General features: G+C 42.9%; 1 protein-coding gene across 3 annotated transcripts in view; it reads right to left on the minus strand.

The window, feature by feature from the left end:
• The window catches only part of LOC126248546 (lysosomal-associated transmembrane protein 4B-like), a 169,662-nt gene that overhangs the window by 31,389 nt on the left and 117,828 nt on the right, over nt 1-20,445 (minus strand). For 2 of the 3 annotated variants that reach the window (XM_049949609.1, XM_049949608.1), the window contains exons 2-3: nt 6,655-6,819; nt 474-627 (exon numbers count right to left, since the gene is read on the minus strand). In XM_049949609.1, coding sequence (XP_049805566.1) covers nt 474-627; nt 6,655-6,753 — 253 coding nt within the window. In that variant the 5' untranslated portion in view covers nt 6,754-6,819. The remainder of the gene's footprint in view (nt 1-473; nt 628-6,654; nt 6,820-20,445) is intronic. The other variant, XM_049949610.1, reaches the window with a different exon arrangement.

Consider the following 20,445-nt stretch of genomic DNA (forward strand, 5'->3'; position numbering starts at 1 on the left):
TAGGACTTACACATGATTTCGACGGAGTCCTGATATGTGTGTGGCAGCAGCGAGCTGGGCTCAGTGCTGAGCATATGCTGCAGTGTGCGCTCTTCGTTATTCTGTGTCGTTATCTATTGTAGCAGAGAGTAGAGTGGATTTTCAGCTAGATGGAACTTACAAATAAACTCCACTCAGTGAGTGTTGCAGCGTCAAGTTAGTTCGGTGGTGAATATGTGCTGCAGTGTGTGCTCATTCTTATTTAATTTTGGAATCTATGTGTTTCTCTATTATTAATGAGAGTAGAATGGCTTGCAGGTAGGTGGGACTCACACATAATTTCCACTAAGTCCAGGTAGGAGTGCAGCAACAGCAAGCTGGCGGCAGTGCTGAACGTATGTTGCAGTTCGTGCTCATTCTTTTTAGTTTTGGATTCTTTATGGTTCCTTATTATTAGAGAGAGTACAGTGGCTTTGCAGGTAGGTGGCACTTACACATGATCTCGACGGTGTCCACGTAGGGGTGCGGCAGCAGCGAGTTGGAGTCACTGCTGAACATGCGCTGCAGCGTCTGGTCGTTGGCTCCACCCATGTAGTCCCCTGTGTGTAGCCGGTACGCCATTGTCGCCAGCTGCACCAGGCTGGCTGCCTGCAGGCACAGCATTTCGTAGGGTTATTAATTTTATGTGAATGGCGTATGAAGTATCGGTAATATCTCACACGCTGAGTGTAAGCCAAATCGAAACTCTCTGGACACAGGAAGATTGGAAGAAACTGAAGTTTACTGTATAATTAGAGACATTCTCTCTGCATATACACACGTTTGGCATGGCGGTTCCGATACTATTTGATTTCAATATAAATAAAAATGGAACGTAACCAGGCACTAAAATTTTAGTTTCATTTTTTAATTGCGACGTGTTTCTGAGGCTTTGATCCTTTACCAGTTGGCAATTCCGGTGTTTAGCTCAGGTGCAATGCTTCTGGGAAACCAATGATGTCGAAATATTTGTCTGCCTGTGTATCTTCGTTATGTAATACGAGAGCTGTTTGGAAAGTAGGTTCCGATCGGTTATGAAATTGAAACATTGTGTAAGTCCGATGAAGCTTTGCACATACGAAGGGGGGGGGGGGGGGGGGGGGTCGATAAGTTTCTAACCTAACAAATAAAGAATGACAGAAATTTCATAATACGAATTTATTTATCAATATAATACCCCTGTACAGTAATATACTTTCGGGCACGCTCAGATAACTTCTGCAAACCATCCAAATAAAAGGTCTTCGAATTCGAGTCCAACCAAGCGTTCATAGCATCAATCACTGCATCATCGTTGTCCTTTGAGATATTTTGTTAGGTTTGTGAAAAGAAAAGTCTGATGGAGCCAAATCTGGAGAATATGGTGGATGACGTAACAATTCGAACCCGCACTTACGCACAATTTCCAGCGTTGCGAGGGCTTGTGCGCCGGTGCGTTGTCCTGACGGAAAAGAACTGCGCTCGCCAATTTTCCGCGCCTTTTTTTCCTTATCTCTTCTCTCAACCGGCTCAGGAGAGTGCAATAGTATGATGTATTGATAGCTACGCCCTTTTGCAAGTAACCCACCATACGCACCCCTTCTGCGTCCCAGAAAACCGATGCTATCACCTTACCGACTGATTTTTTCACCCGGATTTTTTTTGAGTAGTGGATGAAGGATGTTTCCATTGTTACGACTGTTGTTTTGTCTCAGGATAAAATGGTTAATCCACATTTTGTCCATTGTCACATACCTTGCAAGAAAGCCGTCTTCATCTCCTTCAAATTGGCGGACGATTTCTTCACAACACTGCACATGCTTCCGTCTCTGATCTGCATTGAAGTCTTTCAGGACCCACCGAGATGAAACTTTCTGTATTGCCAAAATATCCACAACAATGTCATGAGCACGCCCATGGGAGATTCCAAATATGGTTTCAATGTGCTTGAATGTTGTTCGATGATCCTGCAAAATCGTATCGCGAACTGCAGTCACTGTTACATCAGTGGCAACGGTGACAGGCCTTACGCTCCTTGGCGCATCTTCCACACTCGTTCTTCCACGTTTGAAGTCGGACACCGAGTTTTTAGCTGTTGCATAAGACGGAGCACTGTCATTAAGTGTATTCCGCATGTCTTCTGCAATTTCCTTGGGCGTCATTCACTTCAAATGAAGATATTCAATCACAGCACGGTCTTGATTCTCTCGATATTCGCCATACTACGGTATACAACGCATTCTAGCGGCAAAACTAACGAAGCTAGAGTCGCGAAAGGGTTACCATAAAAGTAGATGTTGGTGTTTGTGTGAGATATTACGGTAACTATCCCGGCTTGGAACTTTTCGAGCGCCCCTCCTATGTGTTGGACGGCGCCTCTAGTATGCACGACGATCGCGTCACGTCGCTCTTTTCAGTTCTGTGCGCACGGTGAGCATGGAAAGATGCCCTGAAAATAGTGTCTCCCGCCAAGTATGAGGGTCCGGTGAGAGATTTCACCTGATGTCATTCAGTCCACACAATACAACTGTCATGCTGTTCTTGCTTCGTGACAATTCTCGGCCGCACTCTGTAGAGGCAATGAAGATGTCCCTGCAGCATTTTCGATGGGAAGTGTTTGATCACCCACAATACAGCCCGTAATTGGCTCCCAGTCAGTTTCACCAAAGCTGCCAATGTTTTGGCACAGATAACGAGCTGTAGATCAGCGTAGAGAACTGACGGAAAGCACAGGCGGCTTCCTGCTATGACGAGGGTATTGGAAAGTTGGAAAGTTGGTACGACTCTAAGGCCAATGTCTAAGTCGGAGAGGTGACTGTGTAGAGAAGTGGCTGGAAGGTGTAGCTAACTGCTGCAAACAAAACATTTTTGGTTTTAACAATGGTTTCCATTTCGCAACCGATCGGAACTTACTTTCCCAATAGCCCTGGCACATTTGGTAAAGTATGTAAACAGTGAATGTATTAAACTTAAATATTTTCCTGTCGAGGAAAGTACGCAACTAATATTTATGTGGCTCCTAACCTAATAGCTTTCAGCTGTTACCTTCTTTTGCATGGGTAGAGATTTCTGCGGAAGTTACAAGGGACCAGTTAGAAATAATGCATTTACTGTTAGCGGCGTATGTTTATTGTTTCAGTGGACGGATTATAAAATGTTTCTGAACATCAACTTTCGACGTCCAGTCTCAAAGGTAACCAACACCCACGACCGATACAGCGTGTATTTAAAGAAAACTGGATTTGCATCCTCACTGTGGCTCTACTACCGCCACTGTTATGCGACTGGCGCGAAATGTGAATCTACATAATCTTTCAGATGTGCCTAGAACTACGCCTACCAACTTTCGTTTATGTTGCATAACTTCTCCTTGGTGTCAGGTTCCTTTTTCCTTCATCGCATTTTACAAGTGAAACAATGCTGAGAATTGAACTGGATTCGTCAGTAAACGTCTCCTTCCCAATCAGTGGTAGAGTAAATTAAGTACTTTACCCCGTATCACTAGAAGCGCATGGATTCCGGATGTGGAACCACCATAGTCTTCTCGCGATGACACGGCATCGCTGAGGTCAAAGTTATGGGGCGTTTCGGAGCCATTATTTTCATTTTTGAACGACGAGAATTTTTGAGTTGCTAACGTGTATTTATACAGTGATTTTCCATAACTCGATATCTAATTGAATTATCGATTTCTCTGATTGTTATTTGCTTTCAGACCACTATATATTATATTAGAATTTCAGTATTGCTATCGCGCACACTAAACGTTTAACGTTTACTCGCTTATTTGTCCTTCTAGTGTTAGAGTAATAATTACATCTGTTACCAATCTCTCTTAAAGTCACAAACGCATATACTCTCTGTTTTTCTCTCAAACTCAAACACACACACACACACACACACAAGCCACTGTTAATCCCATCACAAGAGAGAGCTGTAAATAAATGAGGGTTCTCACAGTGCGCGTAACTTAACAGATGTTCGCGCTTTTAATAAAGAGCGGGATACACTTCAGCCCACCTGAACGTGTACATCCTCACCGAGAATCATCTGTCATTTAGACCTCAAAAGATCCACATCCAATGGTGACTATGTTGCTTGTGCGAGTATCTGGCGGTGAGGACCTACTGAAGCGACGACGGGGCCAAAAATTGCCCACTGAGCGTACCTGGGCTTCCTTTTTACACGAAAAGTACATCGTACATCGTTGGAAACGATATGGTGTTTGGGAGACTTACATTTAGAGTGCTGAGATGTTGAAGACTTAGCCTGACGTAAGAGTTTATGTTGTTGTTGTTGTTGTTGTGGTCTTCAGTCCTGAGACTGGTTTGATGCAGCTCTCCATGCTACTCTATCCTGTGCAAGCTTCTTCATCTCCCAGTACCTACTGCAACCTACATCCTTCTGTATCTGTTTAGTGTAATCATCTCTTGGTCTCCCTCTACGATTTTTACCCTCCACGCTGCCCTCCAATACCAAATTGGTGATCCCTTGATGCCTCAGAACATGTCCTACCAACCGATCCCTTCTTCTAGTCAAGTTGTGCCACAAACTTCTCTTCTCCCCAATCCTATTCAGTACCTCCTCATTAGTTATATGATCTACCCATCTAATCTTCAGCATTCTTCTGTAGCACCACATTTCGAAAGCTTCTATTCTATTCTTGTCCAAACTAGCTATAGTCCATGTTTCACTTCCATACATGGCTACACTCCATACAAATACTTTCAGAAACGACTTCCTGACACTTAAATCTATACTCGATACTCGATGTTAACAAATTTCTCTTATTCAGAAACGCTTTCCTTGCCATTGCCAGTCTACATTTTATATCCTCTCTACTTCGACCATCATCATTTATTTTGCTCCCCAAATAGCAAAACTCCTTTACTACTTTAAGTGTCTCATTTCCTAATCTAATTCCCGCAGCATCACTCGAGTTAACTCGACTACATTCCATTATCCTCGTACTGCTTTTGTTGCTGTTCATCTTATATTCTCCTTTCAAGACACTGTCCATTCCGTTCAACTGCTCTTCCAAGTCCTTTGCTGTCTCTGACAGAATTACAATGTCATCGGCGAACCTCAAAGTTTTTATTTCTTCTCCATGGATTTTAATACTTACTCCGAATTTTTCTTTTGTTTCCTTCACTGCTTGCTCAATATACAGATTGAATAACATCGGGGAGAGGCTACAACCCTGTCTCAGTCCCTTCTCAACCACTGTTTCCCTTTCATGTCCCTCGACTCTTATAACTGCCATCTGGTTTCTGTACAAATTGTAAATAGCCTTTCGCTCCCTGTATTTTACCCCTGCCACCTTCAGAATTTGAAAGAGAGTATTCCAATCAACATTATCAAAAGCTTTCACTAAGCCTACAAATGCTAGAAACGTAGGTTTGCCTTTTCTTGATCTAGCTTCTAAGATAAGTCGTAGGGTCAGTATTGCCTCAGGTGTTCCAACATTTCTGAGGAATCCAAACTGATCCTCGCCGAGGTCGGCTTCTACCAGTTTTTCCATTCGTCTGTAAAGAATTCGTGTTAGTGTTTTGCAGCTGTGACTTATTAAACTGATAGTTTGGTAATTTTCACATCTGTCAACACCTGCTTTCTTTGGGATGGGAATTATTATATTCTTCTTGAAGTCTGAGGGTATTTCACCTGTCTCATACACCTTGGTCACCAGATGGTAGAGTTTTGTCAGGACTGGCTCTCCCAAGGCCGTCAGTAGTTCCAATGGAATGTTGTCTACTCCCGGGGCCTTGTTTCGACTTAGGTCTTTCAGTGCTCTGTCAAACTCTTCACGCAGTATCTTATCTCCCATTTCATCTTCATCTACATTCTCTTCCATTTCCATAATATTGTCCTCAAGGACATCGCCCTTGTATAGACCCTCTATATACCCCTTCCACCTTTCTGCTTTCCCTTCTTTGCTTAGAACTGGGTTTCCATCTGAGCTCTTGATATTCATACAAGTGGCTCTCTTTTCTCCAAAGGTCTCTTTAGTTTTCCTGTAGGCAGTATCTATCTTACCCCTAGTGAGATAAGCCTCTACATCCTTACATTTGACCTCTAGCCATCCCTGCTTAGCCATTTTGCACTTCCTGTCAATCTCATTTTGAGACGTTTGTATTCCTTTTCGCCTGCTTCATTTACTGCATTTTTTATATTTTCTCCTTTCATCAATTAAATTCAATATTTCTTCTGTTACCCAAGGATTTCTACTAGCCCTCGTCTTTTTACCTACTTGATCCTCTGCTGCCTTCACTACTTCATCTCTCAAAGGTACCCATTCTTCTTCTACTGTATATCCACTGAAATTTTAAGAACTGCATTGGATGCATCGATGATGAAATACATAAAATGGTATCACTGAAAATGGGTAAGATATTTTGAACTTGAACTTGATGAATTTGTTGTGCAAGTGCAAATTTGTGATATATAGCGATTCGAAGCAGGATATGCTGCTTACCGCAGGCAGTCGCCTTTTTTACTACACCCCCAGGGTGGAACCTAACATTAAATGTCAGCTACATTCGTCCATTTTTCGAAAAAATAATGGAGGCAACTTCTCACGCTAGGCAGGAGATCTAATATTGTTTTCCGCGTTATTTTACTCTGCAGAAGATAGAAAGGAATGTTCGCTGAGAGACTGACCAGGTACCAGAGCGCTATGAGGATGGTTCCCGTGCGCAGTGAGCAGCCGCAGCAGCAGTCTGCCAGTATCATCGTGTTTGCCTGGGTTCGCACCGTCATTACCAGCTGCTTTCTGGATCACCAGCGTAGTTTTATGTGCTTTCGTCTCGTCCTCTTCTATTCGTTCTGGAAGACAAAGCAAACAGAGCACGGTTAGAGACGGTAGCGATGATCTGGAGACCTACGCAATTAAAAAGACGATTGTTAGCACTGTTACTAAAATACAGGCTGGTCTGTAAGTACGGAACCACCATTATAAAATTAAAAGAAATTTAAAGACAAAAAATGTTCAGATGTGTGTGAAATCTTATGGGACTTAACTGCTAAGGTCATCAGTCCCTAAGCTTACACATTACTTAACCTAAATTATCCTAAGGACAAACACACACACCTATGCCCGAGGGAGGACTCGAACCTCCGCCGGGACCAGCCGCACAGTCCATGACTGCAGCGCCCAAGACCGCTGGGCTAATCCTGCGCGGCAAATTTAAAGACAAGTAGCATGACATGGAATAGGGGGGGGAAAGATCTGTGAGGCTATATTACCAACATAGTGACCATTTTGAGAGCCACAATTCTGGATGCTACTTGTAATTTTCGTTTGGAAAACGGGTCCTGTGATATACCAAACGGATAGAGGTTTACGCAGGGAAAACGATGGTACATGAATTACGTGAAATGTATTCGCATTTGCGAATACGAACGACCTTTGACTGTAAGAAGGAATGACGGCAATGAAAATTTGTGGTGGACCAGGACTCGAACCCGCATTTATAGGGAGCGATCGCTTTAACAACTTTGACTATCCATTCACGACCAACGGCCAGATCCAAACTTCCATATGTCTCTTGCATTCATGTATGCACATCCGAAGGAACGTTGCATCGTTATTGTTTACAACACAGGCTCTGCAGTATTGTAGACTACTGGCCATTAAAATTGCTACACCACGAAGATGACGTGTTACAGACGCGAAATTTAATCGACAGGAAGAAGATGCTGTGATATACAAATGATTAGCTTTCCAGAGCATTCACACAAGATCAACGCCGGTGGCGACACCTACAACGTGCCGACATGAGGAAAGTTTCCAACCGATTTCTCATACACAAACAGCAGTTGGCCGGCGTTGCCTGGTGAAACGTTGTTGTGATGCCTCGTGTGAGGAGGATAAATGTATACCATCACGTTTCCGACTTTGATAAAGGTCGGATTGTAGCCTATCGCGATTGCGGTATATCGTATCACGACATTGCTGCTTGCGTTGGTCGAGATCCAATGACTGTTAGCAGAATATGGAATCGGTGGGTTCAGGAGGGTAATACGGAACGCCGTGCTGGATCCCAACCGCCTCGTATCACTAGCAGTCGAGATGACAGGCATCTTATCCGCATGGCTGTAACGGATCGTGCAGCCTCGTTTCGATCCCTGAGTCAACAGATGGGGACGTTTGCAATACAACAACTATCTACACGAACAGTTTGACGACGTGTGCAGCAGCACGGACTATCAGCTCGGAGACCAGGGCTGCGGTTACCCTTGACGCTGCATCACAGACAGGAGCGCCTGCGATGGTGTACTCAACGACGAACCTGGGTGCACGAATGGCAAAACGTCATTTTTTTCGGAAGAATCCAGGTTCTGTTTACAGCATCATGATCGTCGCATCCGTGTTTGGCGACATCGCGGTGAACGCACATTGGAAGCGTGTATTCGTCATCGCCATACTGGCGTATCACCCGGCGTGATGGTATGGGGTGCCATCGGTTACACGTCTCAGTGACCTCTTGTTCGCATTGACGGCACTTTGAACAGTAGACGTTACATTTCAGATGTGTTACGCCCCGTGGCTCTACCCTTCAGTCGATCCCTGTGAAACCCTGCATTTCAGCAGGATAATACGCGACCGCATGTTGCAGGTCCTGTACGGGCTTTTCTGGATACAGAAAATGTTCGACTGCTGCCCTGGCCAGCACATGCTCCAGATCTCTCACCAAATGAAAACGTCTGGTCAATGGTGGCCGAGCAACTGGCTCGTCAAAATACGTGTCACTACTCTTGATGAACTGTGGTATCGTGAAGAAGCTGCATGGGCAGCTGTACCTGTACACGCCATCGAAGCTCTGTTTGACTCAATGGCCAGACGTATCAAGGCCGTTATTACGGCCAGAGGTGGTTGTTCTGGGCAGTGATTTCTCAGGATCTATGCACCAAAATTGCGTGAAAATGTAATCACATGTCAGCTCCAGTGAAATTTATTTGTTCAATGAATACCCGTTTATCATCTGCATTTCTTCTTGGTGCAGCAATTTTAATGGCCAGTAGTGTACTGTTCCTCCGATACCAGGCAGCGACTTTCAGTTGAAATGTCCTCTTCTGTATGAGAATTACATAATTGTACGACTGCAGGTTGGGAGGCTGAACGACGAGATATGGGAGTTTGGGTCCGTCTGTGAGTCGTGCACGGACAGCCAAAGTGGTTAAGACGACCGCTCGAGTAAAGCGAGAAATCCAGGCTCGAGTCCTGGTCCAGCACAGATTTTCATTGGCGTCATTCCCTTGCACGGCTGACAGTTGTTCCTATTCGCAACTGCGAATACATTTCATGTATTTCATAACGGTTGTAGTCACCGCATTGCACCGTTCTTCTTAACAACACAGGCACTGCAATATCGTAAAAACGATGGGGTCTTTCATTTCAGCATGGTTTTATTTGTTCTGTATTTCGTACAGAGCAAGGTAAATGCTGGTGATAACAAATAAAGAATACACAATGTGCGCGACATGTTGTCGAGCACTTTGTAAGGTTGATGTTAGTCGCTTCACCTATTCCTCGTGGACTTCAACCAACACACGTACCAGAATCTGAACACAAGCATCAACAATCAGCTTTCTGGGGTGTGTAAGGTTTCTGTTGTTCAGCGCATACACGATTACCTTGAAATAGGAATCTAATGGATCTAAGTACAAGGAACGTGCTGGCCACTGCACCAGACGCCTACCGCCTGTCAACGTCTGGGAAAGTGGATATCTAGGTAAGCCCGGACAGCTAGCCTATAATGATGTGATGCAGTATGATGCTGAAAGGAAGTTAGAAATGTCCCTTCTTCAGATAGTAGCGACGGCAGCACATCTTCGTGTAACTACTGCAGATAAAGAGAGGAAGAAAGACCCACCAATACGAAAACCCCAAATTACACGCCAAACTATTACTTTCGATGTGCCAACAACCTTCCGTGGATCCATATACTTAGGGTTGGTATCTGACGAGTATCGGTGATTCTGTTTATTTACCTTTCTCTTGACATATAAAATAGCTCATCTATAAACATTACATCATAAGAAAAATGATGGTTCATGTGTAGCTCGAATGTCACCCATTCTGCAAACTGAAACCGACTGTCCGGTTGGTCCGAGGGATGATATAACATTTGCATTTTTTTAAGGGAGCCATTTATTTGTGTCCAAAATTCTCTTTTTGATGTACAGCTGACCTAAATGTCCTGCGAGATAGATCGAGTACCATGCTCTGACTCTTACTGAACGATACTGGAATAGCTGTTGATCCGAGATGTTTCAGCATCGCACTGTGGGTACTGGGTGGTCTATATGGGTAGCGTTAATTGCAATTGTCTGCTATAACACTGGTCGTCCCATCTCCTAACATCAGGACGATCTCAGTACGTTCACTTTCTGTTAACGCTATCAGCTTTTACATCAGGAAAAACATTAGTCTTAACTCCAGACTGATTAAATCTATATTCAAATGTAAGATATCATTGTTTTTCTCGTGCGATTAACTATCTGTTTGATATACCACAGGACACACTTTACATTTGAAAATTGTGAGTTGCATCCAAGATGGCGGCCTTCAAAATGGCCACCAAGTTGGTAACAGCCTCACAAGTTTTTCCCTCTTTCCCGCCCTACACTAATATACTTTACACTTATTTTTATCAACTTGTTTATGCTTTGGAAGACCTATGATATGTACTCACATGTTTTCTTATACACTGAAACGTCCTGAGTGCGCCCGCTGAGTCCAACTCAATTACCAATGAAAATACGAAATTCTGTGTATGGGGGAAACTGTTTGACATGTGTTACACAATTATTTTTATTTCTTCTAGACACGGTCTCAAGACACGCTTTTAATAGTAACCTCTTTCAGGTGTACGTTAATCATCTTCAGAAATACTAAGTTTTACGCAGCATTTGACAAACAGTGTCGCGAAAACGCATGTTAAGGAGACCCTCTTCACAAAATGTTTCCTTAGACTTATAATTTCTGTAGATAACCAAAGTATGGCTGAAACTCACGATTAAAAGCATATTCTGTGATTATATCTAGAAGAAAGAAAAATAAGTGTTTTCCTACAATTATTAGTGGCACTACTTCTACGACGTCATGTTTACACGTGCAATGTAAAAGATGATACCATAATGTAGTGTGCCCCAAACTTTTTGGGTCGAAATTACGCAGATGGTAGACGACTATGAACCGATTACCCTGAAGTAAGGAAATGTAGTTTCTTATTTACGCAAACAACCTACGACTTATAAGCTCGTGGCATCTGTGTAAAGGGTTGACAGTTAGTTTCTATGCAAGCATTACAATAGCGCAAAAAAGACTTCATCTGTCGTACAGTAAGACAGGCAGCTGAGAGCCTAACAACCAACTCCGCTTCAGTTTCTACTGCGGGTTCCATACACCAGCGATTTCATGTAATGCCATCATAAAAAATCTCACCATGAACATATCAAAGACGATTGTGTGTTGTTTTTCTAAGTACTGCCATCAACGTCGATGCAGAAACGAAAGCAGTTCAGAAACACTCCCGTCACACATGTTGATCATTCGAAATCTCGTACCACCAGAAGTATTCATTTTCGGCCATTGTGCTCTGCCCTCAAAATACTTAATTTTGGATCCTCAGCTTTGACTCTGAAGATTTATGTTACCTTGTATTCCGAAATCCCACGTACATTTCATTGGTTTAAATCTAATAGGTATCTCGTGTGTGGATTAGAGTACGCATTTGGATCTTCGAGGGATAGTGATTTAATTTTAAAGAAATTTTATAGTATCGAGGCAGCACCGTGGGTTCCGTTCCCGTTACTGCCAGGGATTTTTCCTTCGTGGGTTGCACTCAGTCTCTTAATTCCAACTGAGGAAAGATTTGAATGAGAAGTAGCGGATTCAAGTTCTGCGAAGCTGACAACGGTCGCAAGACCAGTGTGCTGACTCTATGCCACTCTGTACCGCATCCTACTGACGCTATTGGCAGAGCGTGACACGGCGGGCCGTCAGTATTAAATTACCCGTCAACAGTATGTGGGGCTGGTTATCTGACTTTTACCCGACATATAAGATGAAGTATACGGTACCAGATGTCTACGAACAGGTCACGTCATTCTCGTAAATTACGAGCCACCGATTTATGGGCGCGGATCGGGCGCCTAATAGCTACCCGTATGTGATCTGTCGGGTTCATATCACGCAAATTTGATGGCCAAAGAGTAAATGTGAGTTCACTATCATCTTCCTCAAACCACTGCTGCACGATTCTGGCTTTATGAGACGGACAGTTATCTTCTCGGAGGGACGCAGGTGGTTTGTAATAATATTAATGCAGTCCACAGCGCTCACGGTACCTCCTGTTACTACCACAGATCCCAATGAATCCAAGGTGAATGTCCCCTATAGAGTGCTACTGCTCTGCCAGCCTGCGTCAGTGGTGCGTTGAATATTTCGAGCAGCTATACACCTGGTTGACCGTCTGTCTAGACACGACCGTCGACTGGGTGTAACAAGAAACATTATTCGTCCTATCAGGTGACACATTTCCATTGATCAATTAAGTCTCGATTATCTCGTGCCTACTGCAATTGTAATTGACGCTGTCATTGGGTCAACAAGGATACACGGAGACGTCACCTGCATCGGAACTCCATGTTCAATGAACGCTGAACGGTGTGCTCCGAAACACTACGTTGAGTCTGCACCGCCACTGTATTCTGTCGTCAGATTTGAGGTAGATCGCGCCTATTCTGCTTTATAGAGAGGGCAAGCCTCCGACCTCCACGTTCTGCGGTGTGGGGTGGACGTCCAACACTTCGTCGCTTACTCTGGTTTCACCGTCCTTCAGTCACTTTCCATAGATGCATCCCAACAGCCGACCAATGTCGCCGTTCCCAAGATTCTTGTTCCTGGGCGCTGGACAATAACAATCTGACGTTTGTCAAGATCGCTTATGTCAGTGGATATCCCCATCTGCAGACGATATCAGCTCTATAATGATTTCCCATTCGTCTCCGCTCCACTTATATTCTTTCCTTACCACGTCACGTACCTGCAATGCTACCAGGCGGTATTCAGTCTCCCGGTGGGCAGTGGTGATAATTTTTTGGCTTTCAGTGTATAATTTATTGCTCACAAATAGGGGAAGAAATCCACTACTGTGTGATTACATTATTGGCGAAAAATCATTGGAAGTAGTAACTACCGGTAAATATCTGCAATTAAACATCCAAAGCGACCTAAAGTAGAGTGATTAAATAAAAGAAATTGCTGGAAAAAGAGATGGCAGGTCGAGATTCATTGGAAAAGATGTTAAGGAAATGTAATCCATCCACTAAAGAAATAGCTTACAAAACATCTGTTCGTCGGAACTGGGACCCATACCAGATTCGATTAATAGAAGAGAAGAGCGGAGTGTTTCCTCGCGGTTTCATTTACTTTTTTTTAATATCATTTTGTTCGCTTTTGTTCGTTGCATCTGCTCGGGGCGGACGTCGTAAGAAATCCATTTATGTTCGTTGTTGATCGATTGACTCAGTTTTTTTTTATTACAGAGGGCACGTAACCCTCTGACCGAACGCGCTGAGCTACCGTGCCGGCAGTTTTTTTTTTTTTTGTTTTGTTCGTTTTCGTTCATTGTATTTGCTCGGGGCGGACGTCGCAAGACACCCGTTTCAGTTCGTCGTTGATCCATTAACTCAGTTTTTTTATTACAGAGGGCAGCTAACCCTCTGACCGAACACGCTGAGCTACCGTGCCGGCATTTACTGCGCGCGAGAGCTTTAAGGAGATGTTCAACAAATTCCAGTAGCAGACGTCCTGGGAACAGTCGATCGACATATTACTTCCTTCCATACACATCTCACGAAATGGCCACAAGGAGAAAGTCAGAATCATTAGAGGTAATACGAAGGTCTACTTAAAATTAAATGTTCCCACGTGCCATTCGCGAACGAAACATAGAAATTGGGTGAAGGCGGTGATACCAGAAGCGCTCTCCACCATGCACTACGAGGTGTCTTCTGGAGTACACAGTCCCTGGCCAAATTATTAGACGCTCTGCACATTTTTAATGTTATTTGTAATATTATGTGTTGAGTACTATATTTAATGCGATTAATCGGAAAATTTATGACAGTTATTCAGGGTACTTATTACAGTGTTGAATTTTGTATCTATTGTTGCTACGTGACATTGGATTGTTAAATTATTGTAGGTATCAATGTGCAGAGTACAGCGTACAAGAAAGGACCTGTTCAGTGGCGTTCCCGCGTGTAACTGGTGTAATACTTTGTTCGCTTTGATTATCAATTTCGTAATATCGACATCACAGTTGATTGTTTAACAGCTAGATATTACTAATTGTGACCTTTAGAAACGGGTAAAAGAAAGGACACTTCACCACGTAGAAAAACTGAGATTAAAGTCCTCGTTAATACGAAAATGTATTCCAATCGGGAAATTTCACGAAGGTTGGAAATGTCAGAAGCTAGCGTAGGGCACATAAAGAAGAAAATCGATTCAGGTGAGAAATTGAGCCCCAGAAGAAAGAATAAATGTGGAAGAAAACCAATTTTCATCCGAAGTTCAGAAAGATTTTGCAAAAGAATTTGCCTAGAAAACAGATTCGCAACAACGAAACAGATAAAATCTCAACTGGAAGAGGGTAATATGAATGAATCTGAACGCACTGTTCGCAGAAAGTTGAAGGATATTGATTTCAAGGCCTGTAGACCTGCTAGAAAACCAAAGTTAACAGCCATAAGAAAGAAAAGCGTCTGAAGTGGGCTAAACAGTGGTGTCATACGGATGCGGATTTCTGGAGATAGGTATTTTAACTCTAAAATTATTATTTACGATATGGTATAACCTAGGTACATTTATTCATAGTATATTAATAATGTTTTTTGATTTTTACAGATATGCTTCAGCGATGAAGGCACGTTTGAAATTTTAACTAACAAATCTCACTATGTGCGCTGTCGAACAGGAGGAAAATTTCATTCCGACTGCACTATTCAGACCGTCACGCAACTAAGGTGATGATTTGGTCTGTCACCTGTGGCAAGGGTACAGGACGTCTTTACGTGGTTAAAGGCATAATGAGGTACGACCAGTACAAGGAAGTTCTGCAAAAGCGGTTAATACCACAGCTCAGAGAATGGTTCCCCAATGGGGAACCATTTATTTTTATGCAGGATGGAGCTCCCTGTCACACAGCCACGTCAGTTAAACCCTTTCTGAAGGAACAAAATATGCCTCTGTTAGATTGGCCAGGTAATATGGCTCTGAGCACTATGGGACTTAACTTCTGAGGTTATCAGTCCCCTTGAACTTAGAACTAATTAAACCTAACTAACCTAAGAACATCACACACATCCATGCCCGAGGCAGGATCCAAACCTGCGACCGTAGCGGTCGAGCGGTTCCAGACGGTAGCGCCTAGAGCCGCTCGGCCACTGGCCAGGTAATAGTACCGACATAAATCCCACAGAAAATGTATGGTAACTAATGAAGAGGGACGTGGCAAAAGACATCATCACAACAAAAACACAGCTCTTAGATAGGATCATCCATGTGTGTTATCATCATCCACAAATGCAGGACACAGCACAGTTGTGCATCGATAGCATGCCACGTCGTATTAAGGCTCTCGTAGCTGCGAAAGGTGACTCAACAAGATATTAAAACTAATGTTTTCAGTTTCACAATATTTTAATTTTTGTTGTAATTACTGAAATAAAATATTTTCAACAGATTCTACGTTTTATTTATTTGTTATATCGCCTTAGTTATGAAGTAGACTACACACAATCATTTTTCGAAATTTATGTATTAAAAAAACAAATTTCGTTAGACAGAAATCAAAACTTTCTTAAAAACTGTAGTGCGTCTAATAAATTGGCCAGGGACTGTAGATACATATGCAGCTGTAGATGGTAGGAGATATTCGATCTCAAAGTATTGCTAGACCATCACCATGTATGAGCGTAGATGAAGCGTGGTGGGGAAGTAAGAATGATTTGGACGCCGACTTTGGTGAGGGAGAATTGAAACTTGTGAGTTAAGTATGTGCTGGCAGAGGAATGTAATGGGGCGGTGAAGGGAAAAGAAATATCTTTTAATGCTGGAAAACCTACCTCAAAAAATCATAAGGGGCTGATCGAAAAATTTGTTTTCCTGTTTGCATCGAAAGCAGCGGACGACAACTCGTACTACAGTGAAATCGTGTCAATTGAAGACGAACTAGAGGAAGATGTGATTACTACTTGCAGTACATAAAAATACATTTGTTCTTTAGTTTAATGAAAATTTTCATCCAGACGATTAGTCATTGCTTCATACGTCTCCCTTAACTGCATTAACAAACTAGCTTCTATATTTTGAACGCAGCAGTTGGAGGTCCATGTTACAAAATGTCAGAAACCGCGTATGTCTGCCTGTATCATTTTGCCTTTGAAATATGACCTTATGCTGATCCAGTCCAGCCTTATTTCATAAAAAACAGTTCCTGTCCGTATGAAAGACGATGGTCGAAGCTGATATAGAGAAACGTTGGTGACCGTAAATCACTGTGGCAGAATCAGGTCGTGGAAAAAAAAAATCTCCCTTGCAGCCCTCGAGCCTCAGAAGAACGATGGAAATTCAATACATACAGAATGATTTTCTGCTGTCTTTTCTTGTCGGTCGCGAGTCAATACTTAAATCTTGTTCCGTCTTTTCTGCAGTACTTTAGATATTTCTATTGTCCCGCTGCTCCTACCACCAAACTTCGTTAATTCCCACATATCTAACTTCAATTTACATATTCCCCATTTTAAATTTTCTAGCCATCCTCAGATCCGTAGAACACCTGTTTTGTTTCTGCTGATGACGACATCTTCCCGACTAGTCCGCGCCCGGAGATCCGAATGGCGGACTGTTTTTTTACCTCCGGAATATTTTACCCAAGAGTATGCCGTCATCATTCAACCATCCACTAGAGGTGCATGCCCCAGGAAAAAATTACGGCTGTAGTTTCTCCTTGTTTTAAGCTATTTACAATACCAGCACAGCAAGATCGTTATCGTTGATGTCACAAGGCCAGCTCAGTCAATAATCCAGGCTGTTGCCCCTGCAACTACTGAAAGGGCTGCTGTCCCTGTTCAGGAACCACATGTTTGTCTGACCTCTCTACACACACCCCTCCATTGTTGTTGCATTTACGGCACAGCTATCTGTATCGCTGAGGCGCGCAAGCCATCCCACCAGAGGCAAGATCCACGGAGGTCTTCACATATCCAGTACATCCGTAAATAAAGATATCAAGTTTATGCCTAAAACATGAATGTGGCCTCTCAAATTAAAGGCCTCCAAGCTACAGTATTTCAGCATGTAAATTGTTACATACCTGTAGAAAACACTTATAGCACTCTACGCAGGTAGTTGGCATTTCATCCTAGGTTTAAATCAGAGCATGAACAAAGCAAACGATAACAAGCACAATTTTAGTGGTAAGAAGGTAACAACAGTCACACATTGTTCACGTCAAGTGTCACAGTGGTATTTTCCGTTTAAAATGTCCATCAGAATAAGCAAAGGGTATAACTTACAATATTTCTGTGTCTAAAATGTACATCAAACCTGTTTAGAAGTTTTTCAGTAATGAGTCAGCTCACCAACCGTCATTTTAGGGAACAACAAGAGAATGCGTTATGTTCTAGTCTAGAAAAACATAATGAATTACATTGACAGGATACTGTTGCTTTTTATTACATTTTATCAGGCTAATACTGCTTTTTATTTCATTTGATCTAGGCATACTCGAAGTTACGTACAAAAACAAACGTTTTGGGAAAGCTGCAATATTTACCGATCATAACTAGTGTCCTGGCTGTCTAAAGCATTTAAAGAATATATTTCCTCTCCATTTCATAATCACCTACTAAAACTAAAACTGAAAACTAAATACTCCCTCCGAACAGGCCTTGGGAGACCCAACGGTACTGACCGACCGCCGTGTCACCCTCAGACATTGGCGTCAGCGGATGCGGATATGGAGGGCCATCTGGCCAGCACACCGCTCTCCCTGCCGTCTGAATGGACGACGGTTTTACCTATGAAAAATATTTTATCTAAGAGGATGCCATCAATGTTAATCTATTCAGTGGAGTTGGACACTCTCGGGAAAAGAAATTACACTGTAATTTCCCCTTGCTTTCAGCTGTTTACACTAACAATAAAACAAGACCATGTACGCCGATGTTACAGGGCCACATCAGTCAATCATTTAACACCTGCAACCGCTATAAAGGATACTGCCCCTCTCCAGGAACCACATGTTTGTCTTGTGTCTTCATAAGTACCTCTCCACTGCGTTTGCACCTACAGTACGACTAACCGTATCATTGAAGCACACAAGCCACCCCACTTCGTCAAGGTCTCCATGGTTCTGCGAGGGGGGTGGGGGGGGGGGCTCCTTGATAACTTGATAATCACAGGTGTTATTGAATTTAATAGGGGAAAGAAGAAAATATAAAAGGCAGGCGAAGAGGAATACAGTCTAAAAAATAAGCGTGACAGAAAGTGCAAAATAACTAAGTTGAAATGGGTAGAGGGCAAATGCAAGGCTATAGGAGCATGTATAACTAAGGGAAGGACAGACTCCGCATATGGGAAAGTAAGAGAGATCTTTGGAGAAAAGAGAGGCAGGTGTATCAATATCAAGAGCTCAGATGGAAAACCAGTACCAGTATTAAGCAAAGGAGGGAAAAATTGAAAGATGCAAGGAATATTTAGAGGAGTTTTAAAAGGTAAACTCGTTTGAAGGCAGTATTATAGACAGAGAAGAGGAAGTGGACAAAGGTGAGATAGGAGGAATGGTACTGCGAGAAGATTTTAACATGGCTCTGAAGGACCTAGGTCGAAGCAAGGCCCGTGGAGTAGATGGCATTCTATCAGAACTACTGATAGCTTTTGTAGAGCAAGCCATGACAAAATTACTCCACCTGATGTGGAAGACGTATGAGATAGGTGAAATACCCCCAGTCTTCAAGAAAACTGTAATAATTCCAAAGAAAGCAAGTGATCACAGGTGTGAGTATTAACGAGCTATTAGTTTAATAAGTCATGGTTGTAAAATACTGACACGAATTAGTTACAGAAGATTATAAAAGCTGATAGAACCTGATTTTGAGGAAGATCAGTTTGGATTCTAAAGAAATGTAGGAACACCTGATGTAATACTTACCATAAGGCGTATCATAGAAGATAGGTTAAAGAAAGGCAAACCCACGTTTATAGTAGTTTTAGACTTAGAGAAAGCCTTTCACTCAACCCCTTTCATCTCTCTCTCTCTCTCTCTCTCTCTCTCTGTGTGTGTGTGTATATGTGTGTGTGTGTGTGTGTGTGTGTGTGTGTGTATGGAAGCTTGCCAATCTCCGTCTTTGGTATATCTGTATTCCGTGCACTATGAAGTCTTCTTGCGTATTACGAAAATATGTAGTTGCATTGCTATAATGATTTTGTCAAAACGTCTTCTTCCCTAACTGTAATGGTATTTAGTCAGTTGGATTGTATTTGGTTGTGCTCTGTGCTCACGTCTCATGTGTTAGAGCATTATAATTATATTTAAGTATTATTTAGTAGGTGATTGTCAACGGCCTTGATGCAGTGGTAACATCGGTTCCCGCCGGACCACCGAAATTACGCGCTGTTGGGCTTGTCTGTCACTTGGATGGATGACCATCGCAGTTGGCAAGTGGGGTGAACTCAGCCCTTATGAGGCAAACTGAGGAGCTACTTGATTGAGAAGAGAGGGCTTCGGTCACGAAAACTGACAACGGCAGGAAGGTATGCTGGCCACATGCTCCTCCATATCCGCATCTGGTGACGCCAATGAGGGTGACACGGCGGTCGGGCAGTACCGTTGAGTCTTCCGAGGCCCGTTCGGAGGGAGTTTTTAGTTTTCAGTTTAGTTTTAGTAGGTGATTATGAAATGGAGAGGAAATATACTCTTTAAATGCTTTAGACAGCCAGAACACTAGGTAATTGTCCGAAAGAACAGATACCATCGGTGACCATGCAGCTCATTAGAAAGAAATTACAATGAAATCAATATCCATAGCTACATACAGGCATTGATATAAGTCAAGAGGGACAGTTGAAAATGTGTGCCCCAACCGGGACTCGAACCCGGGATCTCCTGCTTACATGGCAGACGCTCTATCCATCTGAGCCACTGAGGACACAGAGAACAGTGCGACTGCAGGGGCTTATCTCTGGCACGCCCCACGTGAGACCCACATTCCCAACTTATTGTCCCACACTATATTCATAGTGCCCCTGCCCATTATACTCATTACTCGTGGCTTGTTGCCGATTCCCATAAGAGTTCGGGCCCAGTTTGAGCATCTGCACAGAAGATGGTCAAATGGCCGGTGAGCCTTACCTTATATATGGTACCTGTTCTT

The sequence above is a fragment of the Schistocerca nitens genome, chromosome 3 (genome assembly GCF_023898315.1).
Source record: "Schistocerca nitens isolate TAMUIC-IGC-003100 chromosome 3, iqSchNite1.1, whole genome shotgun sequence".
In the NCBI taxonomy this organism is placed as follows: domain Eukaryota; kingdom Metazoa; phylum Arthropoda; class Insecta; order Orthoptera; family Acrididae; genus Schistocerca; species Schistocerca nitens.